We start from the raw sequence: 11,267 nt of genomic DNA, 5'->3' as shown, positions 1-11,267 counted from the left end.
GCCTGGATTTTATTTCCTTGGGCCCTTCTATCCATTAATGCTCAAAGCCTTGGATCCTCTTTACCCTTGCCTTTTGGTTCAAAGGGCTATTGGCTTTTTCTGCTTGCTTTTTCTTTCTCTTTCTCTTTTTTTTTCTCTTTTTTTTTTTGTTTTCTGCAAGCTTTCTCATTCACTGCTTTTTCTTGCTTCAAGAATCAATTTCATGATTTTTCAGATTATCAATAACATTTCTTTTTGTTCATCATTCTTTCAAGAGCCAACAATTTTAACATTCATAAACAACAAGATAAAAAATATGCACTGCTCAAGCATTCATTTAGAAAACAAAAAATATTGCCACCACATCAAAATAATTAAACTAGTTTCAAGATAAAATTTGAAATCCAAGTACTTCTTGTTCTTTTGTAATTAAGCACATTTTTCATGTAAGAGAGGTGAAGGATTCATGGAATTTATTCATAGCTTTAAGGCATAGACACTAGACACTAATGATCATGTAGTGAAGACACAAACATAGATAGAACATACAACATAAAAATCGAAAACAGGAAATAGACAAGGAGATTAAGGAACGAGTCCACCTTAGTGAGGGTGACGTCTTCCTCTTGAAGGTCCAATGGTGCTCTTGAGCTCCTCTATGTCTCTTCCTTGCCTTTGTTGCTCCTCCCTCATAGCTCTTTGATCTTCTCTAATCTCATGGAGAATGATGGAGTGCTCTTGGTGTTCCACCCTTAATTGGTCCATGTTGTAACTCAAGATTTTCAAAGAAGTGTTGAGTTGCTTCCAATAATTGTGTGGAGAAAATTGCATCCCTTGAGGCATTTCAGGGATTTCTTGATGAAGGACTTCCTCATGCTCTTGTTGAGTGCCATGAATGGGCTCTCTAGTTTGCTCCATCCCCTTTTTAGTGATGGGCTTGTGAGATGAATCTCTCCATCTCCCATGACTCAGAGGTGGAAGCAATTGCCTTCTCTTTCCTCTTTTCAGAGGTTTATCTGGCCTTAGGTGCCATAAATGGTTATGGAAAAACAAAAAGCAATGCTTTTACCACACCAAACTTAAAATATTTGCTCGTCCTCGAGCAAAAGAAGAAGGAAAAATGTAGAAGAAGAAGAAAATAGAGGAGATGGAGGGTGTATAGGGTTTTTAGGGAAGAGTGTTGTGGAAAGGTGTGAAGAGGAGAGAGAGTGAGTTGAGGTTGGTGGGGATTCTGTGGGATCCACAGATCCTAAGGGGTCAAGAAATTCTTCATCCCTGCTCCAATTGGGCGTTCAAAATGCTTAGAGTGCAATTCTAGCTTGTAAACACCAGTCTGCTGCCCTGTTCTGGCGTTTAAACGCCAGCTTTCCTTCCTGTTATGGCCTCTAAACGCTAGTTTGTTGCCCTGTTCTGGCATTTAAACTCCAGTCTGGTGCCCTATTCTGGCATTTAAACGCCCAAAAATGTGCCAGATTGGGCGTTTAAACGCCTATTTTGCTACCCTTACTGGCGTTTAAACGCCAGTAAGTCCTTCCTCCAGGGTGTGCTATTTTTGATTTTTTTCTTTATTTTTATAATTGTCTTTGTGACTTCACATGATCATCAACCTAAAAGAAAATAAAATAATATAGATAAAATTAAAATAAAATTGGGTTGCCTCCCAATAAGCGCTTCTTTAATGTCAATAGCTTGACAGTGAGCTCTCATGGAGCCTTACAGTTGATCAGAGTATGGTTGAGATCTCTCAACATCAAACTTAGAGTTTGGCTATGGTCTCCCAACACCAAACTTAGAGTTTGAATGTGGGGGCTCTGTTTGACTCTGTATTGGGAGAAGCTCTTCATGCTTACTCTCCATGGTTACAGATGGAGAACCTTGAGTTTTTACTACAAGGCATTCTTCATTCACATGAAGGATCAACTCTCCTCTATCAACATCAATCACAGCTCTTGCTGTGGCTAGGAAGGGTCTTCCAAGGATGATGGATTTATCCTCATCCCTCTTAGTGTCTAGGATTATGAAATCAGCAGGGAAGTAAAGGCCTTCAACCTTCACTAGCACATCCTCTACTAGTCCATAAGCCTTTTTCATAGATTTATCTGCCATCTCCAATGAGAATTTGGCAGCCTGTACCTCATAGATTCTCAGTTTCTCCATTACAGAGAGTGGCATCATGTTTATCCCTGACCCCAGGTCACACAGAGCTTTTTCAAAGGTCATGGTGCCTATGGTACAGGGTATTAAGAATTTACCAAGATCCTGTTTCTTTTGAGGTAAATTTTGCTGAACTAATATATTCAGTTCATTGGTGAGCAAGGGAGGCTCTTCCTCCCAAGTCTCATTACCAAACAGCTTGGCATTCAGCTTCATGATTGCTCCTAAATATTGGGCAACTTACCCTTCAACAATGTCTTCATCCTCTTCAGAAGATGAATAGTCATCAGAGCTCATGAATGGTACAAGGAGGTCCAATGGAATCTCTATGGTCTCTGTATGAGCCTCAGATTCCTTTGGTTCCTCATTAGGGTATTCCTTACTGATCTTTGGACGTTCCCTGAGGTCTTCCTCATTGGGATTCACGTCCTCCTCCTCCTCTAAGGTTTCGGCCATGTTGATTATATCAATGGCCTTGCACTCTCCTTTGGGATTCTCTTCTGTATTGCTTGGGAAAGTGCTAGGAGGAGTTTCAGTAACCTTTTACTCAGCTGGCCCACTTGTGCCTCCAAATTTCTAATGGAGGATCTTGTTTCAGTCATGAAAATAAGAATGGCCTTAGATAGATCAGAGACTATGTTTGCTAAACTAGAAGGATTCTGCTCAGAATGCTTTGTCTGTTGCTGAGATGATGATGGAAAAGGTTTGCTATTGCTAAACCTGTTTCTTCCACCATTGTTATTATTGAAGCCTTGCTTCTGTTGATCCTTCCATGAAAAATTTAGATGATTTTTCCATGAAGAATTATAGGTGTTGCCAAAGGCTTCACCCATGTAATTCACCTCTGCCATTGCAGGGTTCTCAGGATCACAAGCTTCTTCTTCAGAAGATGCTTCTTTAGTACTATTGGATGCATTTTGTAATCCATTCAGACTCTGAGAGATCATATTGACTTGTTGGGTCAATATTTTGTTCTGAGCCAGTATGGCATTCAGAGCATCAATTTCAAGAACTCCTTTCTTTTGAGGTGTCCCATTACTCACAGGATTCCTCTCAAAGGTATACATGAACTGGTTATTTGCAACCATTTCAATAAGTTCCTGAGCTTCTGCAGGCATTTTCTTTAGGTGAATGGATCCACCTGCAGAGTAATTTTCTTTAGTGGTCAAATAGAAAAAGATAAGATATGGGGAGAAATTTTCGAAAATTACAAGAATAAAATTTAAAATAAATTTTTGAAAAAGTGGTTGTGGTTTTGAAAAAAATAAGAAATAGTAAAACAAACAAAAAATCAATTAGTTAGTTGAAAAAGATTTTGAAATTAGAATTAAAAAAATGTGATTTGAAAAAGATATGATTTAAAAAAAGATATTTTTGAAAAACAAATTAAAAAGATTTGATTTTTAAAATTAACGACTTGATTAACAAGAAACTAAAAGATATGATTCTAAATTTCAAATATTTAACCTTTCTTAACAAGAAAGTAACAAACTTGAAAATTTTGAATCAAGATTTTTTTGAAAATTTTGAAAAAGATTTGATTTTGAAAAATTATGAAGATTTGAAAAAGATTTGATTTGAAAACAGAATTCCTCTCCTTGTGTCATCCTGGCGTTAAACGCCCAGGAGCTGCATGTTTTGGGCGTTTAACGCCCAATTGCTGCATGGTTTGGGCGTTTAAACGCCCAGCCAGGTACTCTGGCTGACGTTTAAACGCCAGTTTTCCTTCTTCACTGGGCATTTTGAACGCCTAAGTTTTTCTCTGTAATTCCTCTGCTTTATGTTCTTGGATCTTCATTTTGCTAAATCCTTTATTCAAGAAGATATGTTTTCAATTTTGAAAAACAAAAAAATGAGTCAAAACATATAATTCTTGGATCAAAATGGTCCAAATGCGCTGTCACCGCACGGCTAATCATTTGTCTATTCTCACTCATGTTGGAATAGGATCCATTGATCCTTTTGCGTCTGTCACGACGCCCAACACTCGCGAGTTTGAAGCTCGTCACAATCATCCCTTCCCAGATCCTACTCGAAATACCACAAACAAGGTTTAGACTTTCCGAATCTCAGGAATGGCCGCCAATAATTCTAGCTTATACCACGAAGACTCCGATCTTTCGAAATGGAGGCTAAGAGATACACACTCAATCTAAGGTAGAACGGAAGTGGTTGTCAGGCACGCGTTCATAGGCTGAGAATAGTGATGAGTGTCACGAATCATCACATTCATCATGTTGAAGTGCAAGCGGATATCTTAGAATTAAGAATAAGCATGAATTGAATAGAAAACAGTAGTAATTGCATTAATACTCGAGGAACAGCAGAGTTCTACACCCTTAATCTATGGTGTGTAGAAACTCCACCGTTGAAAATACATAAGAACAAGGTCTAGGCATGGCCGAATCGCCAGCTCCCCAAATGACATATGAATTTGAAGATTCCAAGATTCCAAGATTCCAAGATGAAAATACAATAGTAAAAGGTCCTATTTATAATGAAACTAACTACTAGGGTTTACAGAAATATGTAAATGATGCAGAAATCCACTTTTGGGCCCACTTGGTGTGTGCTTGGGCTAAGCATTGAGCTTTACACATGTGGAGGCTTCTCTTGGAGTTAAACGCCAGCTTTGGTGCCAGTTTGGGCGTTTAACTCCAACTTTTATGCCAGTTCTGGCGTTTTGACTTCAGAATAGGGCAGGGAAAGGGAGTTTGAACGCCAGTTTGCATCGTCAAAACTCGTGCAAAGTATAGACTATTATATATTTCTGGAAAGCCCTGGATGTCTAATTTCCAACGCAACTGAGAGCGCGCCATTTGAAGTTCTGTAGCTCCAAAAAATCCACTTCGAGTACAGGGAGGTCAGAATCCAACAGCATCAGCAGTCCTTTGTCTGCCTCTGAATCAGATTTTTGCTCAGGTCCCTTAATTTCAGCCAGAAAATACCTGAAATCATAGAAAAACACACAAACTCATAGTAAAGTCTAGAAATATGAATTTTGCTTAAAAACTAATAAAAACATCCCAAAAAGTAGCTAGATCCTACTAAAAACTACCTAAAAACAATGCCAAAAAGCGTATAAATTATCCGCTCATCAGTTTGCTATAGAATGAATCACTCATTATTAAAATAGTTGGTAAGATGTTTTAATCCGAAAAGATAAACATCTCTGAGACCTTAACTATTTTCTCACCATTGTTTTACACCAACCCTTTTATTGCTTTTCGTATTTATTTGCTTATTATTGTTTATGCGTTTTACACCTACAAACAACTTTTACTGTTTTCCTGACTAAGTCCAACAGGATAACCATTGCTTGTTCAGTCCGACAATCCTCGTGGGATCGACCCTCACTCACCTGAGGTATTACTTGGATGACCTGGTACACTTGCCGGTTAAGTTGTGCAAGTTCTAATTTGGCGCACCAAGTTTTTGGTGCCGTTGTTGGGATTATTCGTGATTGATAACTACCGGTTGTTTTGTTGCTTAGATCAAGTATTTTTTTAGTTTTTGTTTATTTATTTCTCTTTTTAATTTTCGATTTTTATTTGTTTATTTTCCTCAATTTTCGATTTTTATCTTATTTATCTTTCCCTTTATTTCTGAATTTTTTTCTAATTATCTTATTTTCATTTAATTTCAGATTTTAAGTTTGGTGTCCCTTTAGGTTTTGTCTTTTCTTTTCGAAAATTTTTAATTTATTTGAACTTATTTTCGAAAATCTTTTTTTTTTGTTATTTGTTCATCTTTGTTTTCGAAATTTTTTTTAGTTAACTGATTACTTTATTTTATTTTATTTTATTTCTTTTTAGGATATCTCACTGGGAGTGCTCTATACTTTGACATAGAGACTCTCACTTTTTCTTTGTTTCTTGTTGTTTATGAGCAGGAACAGGAATAAAGAACCTCTTCTTGGTTTTGATCATGAGCCTGAGAGGACCTTAAGGAGGCGTTTGCAACAAACTAAATCTTACAAAGACGGAGAGAATCTCACAGAAACCTTTGAGAATGAAGTTGAAGAAACCACTATGATAGCTAATGGAGGAAATCTGAATGCTGAAGAGCAAGCAAGGAAGGTGCTTTGCTCATACACTGCATCCACTGCTGACTTCTATGGGTGTAGTATATCTATACCTGCCCTTGGTGCTAATAATTTCGAGCTTAACCCTCAACTGGTCACTCTGGTGCAGCAGAACTGTCAGTTTCATGGACTCCTGCAGGAAGACCCCAACAAATTCATATTTGACTTCCTGTAGATCTGTGACATGGTCAAGACGAATGGAGTGAACCCTGAGGTTTACAAGCTCATGCTATTTCCTTTTGTTGTAAGGGACAAAGCAAAGCTATGGCTTGACTCTCAGCCCAAGGAGAGCTTGGACACATGGGACAAGGTGGTCACTGGATTTCTGACCAAATTCTTTCCAACACAGAAGCTGAGTAAGTTTAGAGTGGATGTCTAGACCTTCAGACAAAAAGATAGAGAGTCCCTCTATGAGGCATGGGAGAGATACAAGCAGATGATCAGGAGATTCCCCTTAGACATGGTTTCAGACTGGACCATGCTGCAGATCTTTTATGATGGCCTCTCTGAGATGGCCAAGATGTCATTGGATCACTCTGCAGGTGGTTCTCTACACATGAAGAAGATGCCTGAGGAGGCAGATGAGCTTATTGAGATGGTTGCCAACAATCAGTACATGTACACTTCTAAGAGGAACTGGGACCACTCAAAAGAGAGGAGTCATGGAGGTGGAGACACTGGATGCCATTTTGGCTTTAAACAAGCTCATGTCCCAGTAGATAAGCATGATCTCTCAACACTTGACTGGGATGCAAGTTTCAACTGTCAGCACTCAAGATGCATCATATGGCATGACTGAGAGCTACAATCATGGGGACATGTGTGATGTCGCTCAACCCACCATGGAGGAAGTGAATTACATGGGAAATTTCTCTAGAAATCCCAATAATGATCCCTATGCAAATACTTTCAATAAGGGATGGAGTAATCACCCTAACTTTGGATGGAGGGAGCAACAGAGGCCTCAACAGGGCTTCAACAATAATCAGGGTGGAGCCAATCAAAATAGGTTCAACAACAGACAGTTCCAACCCTCTCAGCAGCAGATGGAAATGTCTAAACAAAGCCTCTCTGACTTAGCCACAATAGTCTCTGACCTTTCGAAGACCACTCATAGCTTTATCCAAGAGACTCGGTCCTCAATTTGAAACTTGGAAATACAAGTGGTTTAGTTGAGCAACAGGATACCTGAGAGACCTCCCAACACTTTTCCAAGTAACACATAGGTAAATCCAAGAGAGGAGTGCAAGGCCCTCACTATGCGCAAGGAGGTCGAACCCAAGGAGGAGCATTTTGCTGAGGATTTGAAAGAGAAGAAGGCTCAAGAGAAAATTGGCAGTGCACTTGTACACACCCCAATAGTTATGGAAGAGCCTGAAGTACATCACCTTCAAAACATGTAAGAGGAGACCAAGGATGAGCAACTTGCTCAATTCTTTGCAGTCTTTAAGAAGTTACAGATCAATATTCCTTTTGCTGAGGTGTTAGAGAAGAAGCCTCCCTATATGGCCTATCGAAAAAGCGTATTCTCAGAGAAGAAGACCCTGAGGGAAGATGAAATTGTGGTGCTGACTAAGGAGTGCAATGCACTAGTGCAAAAGAAGCTACCTCAGAAACTGCCAGATCCCGGAAGCTTCTTGCTTCCTTGCACTATAGGGAGCATCACATTCGAGAAGGCACTATGTGATCTTGGATCAAGTATAAATCTGATGTCTCTCTTTATGATGAAGAAGCTGGGGATCCAAGAGGCGCACCCCACAAGAATCTCATTGGAGATGGCAGACAAGTCCCTGAAGCAAGCATATGGATTGGTGGAGAACGTCCTAGTAAAGGTTGAAGACCTTTACCTCCCTGCAGACTTCGTGATACTTAACACCGGAGAGGAAAAGGATGACTCCATCATCCTAGGAAGGCCATTCCTAGCTACTGAGAGAGCCATGATTGAGGTAGAGAGAACAGAGTTATGCCTGAGGATGCATGAGGAATATTTGCTGTTCAAAATTCTTAAGCATCAACCTCTTTCTGACAAAGATGGTACTAGCATGCAGAGCTCAGCACTCAAGCCGCCTCATTCAGCGGAAAGCCATACAGAATCCCCTGACATCAAACCTAAGTTTGGTGTTGGAGATTCACCACCCACCAGTGAATGAAGAGGCCCCAAAAAGAAAGTATCCAAAGGCTGGAGGAACAAGAAGATTCTTACTGGAGACCTTTCACATGGCATGAGAGTAGTCTTCATAACAAGTCTCGTCATACCACACACGGTGAACAGAATTCTGTCTCTGAAGCATGTTGAAATAATTTATGAGAGCACAGGGAGAAAGTTCACAATGAAAGGTAAAGATCTGAGCCCCTATGAACATCCGTAAAGGAGCTGTCCATCAAGCTAATGACGGTAAAGAAGTGCTTGTTGGGAGGCAACCCAACCATATGTATCCTATAGTTTACTTTCACTTTCTTTTATCCTATTTTAGTTTATTTGAGTTTGGTTTTATATTAATTTATTTTGTATTGATTTTTATATTTTTCCTCATTTTCATAACGTTTGTGATCATGTATAAAACTTAGAACAGGAACAAGAAAGCATAGAAGGCAAAACAGCATACCTTGGAGGAGACCCCCTGCTGGCATCAAATGCCAGGCCGGTGTTCAACGCCCAAGGGGGAATAAAGAGTTGGACGTTTAACGTCCAGGAAGGAGCAATTCAAGGGCAATTTTTGGTTCCCCTAGGATGTTTAACGCCCATTTTTGGCATTAAATGCCAAAAAAAGATGGAGATCCCCCTGGTGGCGCTAAACGCCAGCCCAGCATTCAGCGCCCAGGGGGGAGGCAGAATAGGCAGAATTTGAATTTTGAAGCTTTTTTGGCCAATGGATAAACCCCAACCACCAACCACTTACCCACTCAAACCTATCCATTCTCTCTCCTCTCTCACCCACTTTTACATCCACATTCATCCATCCCATCATCCATCACTTTCCTTGATTCTCTCAATCCACCATTCATTCCACCCAATCCCCTCTCATCAATCACATCCATCTCTCTTCTCAACAACTCACATTCAAATTCAACTTCCCCACCCATTCCCTTTCCTTAATCAAAACCCACCCCACCCCCACCTATAAATACCCTTCACTTTATCCACTTTTACCACACCTTCACTACTATTCCCCTCTTACTTACTCTTCACCATACATATTCCCTTTCTTCATTTTTTCCTTCCTTCACCCCAAAAGACGAAGCCTATACCCCATCTTCTCTATCTCCTTCTACTATCTTCTTTTCCTTTTCTTCTTTTATATTTTTATTTTGCTCAGAGACGAGCAAATCTTTTAAGTTTGGTGTTGGGCGCTCCACTTTTTGCTTCTTCTATCTTACCTCCATGGCACAAAAAACCATAGAGTCCTCAAGGAAAAGAAAGGAGAAATCCCCCACTTCCAAGTCATGGGATTTCACACAATTCATTTCCAAGACCCATCAAGAGCATTTTTATGAGGTGTTGAGGAAGAAGAAGGTGACTCCTGAGGTCCCATTCAAGATGAAGGATGATAAGTACTCGAAGATCCTATACCATATTCTAAGACGGAGTTGGGAATTTCTAGCAAACCTTATAACCAAGGTTGGAGTATTGATGGTGCATGAGTCTACGCCAATGCTTGGGTGACGAAAAAGCATGACAGAAGCGTGAGCCCGAAGTCGAAGAATTGGCGCACCATGGTCAGAGGACATATCATGGATTTCATCCCTAAGAGTGTGAGGGTGGCGCTATAGTTGCCAGAGCCATGAGAGGACCCTCACTAATACATCCGCAGGGTCAACACAGACCAAAGATTGGATCAAGTCCTTTCTGACATCTGCGTACCTGGAGCTCAGTGGAGGAGGGATGCCTAGGGTCGGCCTTACCAACTGGGTGGGCTTGACCTTAGGCCAGTAGCCAGAGGATGGTTAGAGTTCATCAACGTTCTATCATCTTTAGGAGTAACTGCTCTGAGGTTACAGTCGAGCGAGTAATGATGATTCACTGCATTATGCTCGGCAATGAGGTGGAGGTACATGAGGTGATTCCTCAGGAGTTTTACAGAGTAGATGACAAGTCCTCCACCTCTACGAGGCTGGCCTTCCCTCATATCATTTACCGCTTATGTGTAGCAGCTGGAACTCACATAGAGAAAGATACCCTGATCGAAAAGGAGAGGCCAATCACAAAGAAGAGTATGGAGAGCATTGATGCACGAAATTGTAAATCACACTTTTCACAATTCGTACCACTAACTAGCAAGTGCACTAGGTTGTCCAAGTAATACCTTACGTGAGTAAGGGTCGAATCCCATGGAGATTGTTGGCTTGAAGCAAGCTATGGTTATATTTTAACTCTTAGTCAGGATAATAACAATTCTCAGTTTTGATTGGTAGTAAATAAAAAGCATGGATTAAATAATATTTGTTATGCAGTAATGGAGAATATGTTGGAGTTTTGGAGATGCTTTGTCTTCTGAATCTCTGTTTTCCCTGTCTTCTTCTTCACGCACGCAAGGTTCCTCCTATGGCAAGCTGCGTGTTGGTGAATCACCATTGTCAATGGCTACCATCCGTCCTCTCAGTGAAAATGGTCCAGGTGCACTGTCACCGCATGGCTAATCATCTGTCGATTCTCACTCATGCTGGAATAGGATCCATTGATCTTTTTGCGTCTGTCACTACGCCCAACCCTTGTGAGTTTGAAGCTCGTCACAGTCATTCAATCCCTGAATCCTACTTGGAATACCACTGACAAGGTTTAGACTTTCCGGATTCTCAAGAATGCTGCCAATGGATTCTAGCTTATACCACGAGATTCTGATTAAGGAATCCAAGAGATACTCATTCAATCTAAGGTAGAACGGAGGTCTAGAATAAGCTCTATTAATTGGACAAATTCTTCATTGAAAAAAAATATATAAATGCTAAACGAAAGACAATCATTAAAAAAATGAAAAAAATGGCCAAAGAAAAGAAAAGGGGGAGTTTAACAGCAGAGAGAAATATTATTTCGAAGAAAGCAAGTTTTTAT

At 40.1% G+C, this 11,267-nt stretch overlaps 1 protein-coding gene across 1 annotated transcript; it reads left to right on the top strand.

Annotated features, from left to right (window-relative positions):
- The first annotated feature begins 7,476 nt into the window (after positions 1 to 7,476).
- On the top strand, positions 7,477 to 8,367 carry LOC107460331 (uncharacterized). The gene is made up of 2 exons (XM_016078689.1): positions 7,477 to 7,596; positions 7,699 to 8,367. The coding sequence occupies exons 1-2, from the start codon at positions 7,477 to 7,479 to the stop codon at positions 8,365 to 8,367; spliced, it is 789 nt and encodes a 262-aa protein (XP_015934175.1).
- The last annotated feature ends 2,900 nt before the right edge of the window (positions 8,368 to 11,267 follow it).

This window comes from Arachis duranensis, chromosome 8, assembly GCF_000817695.3.
Source record: "Arachis duranensis cultivar V14167 chromosome 8, aradu.V14167.gnm2.J7QH, whole genome shotgun sequence".
NCBI classification, from domain to species: Eukaryota; Viridiplantae; Streptophyta; class Magnoliopsida; order Fabales; family Fabaceae; genus Arachis; species Arachis duranensis.
The sequence above is the reverse complement of the archived record's forward strand: the minus strand, read 5'-3'. Positions and strand labels throughout refer to the sequence as shown.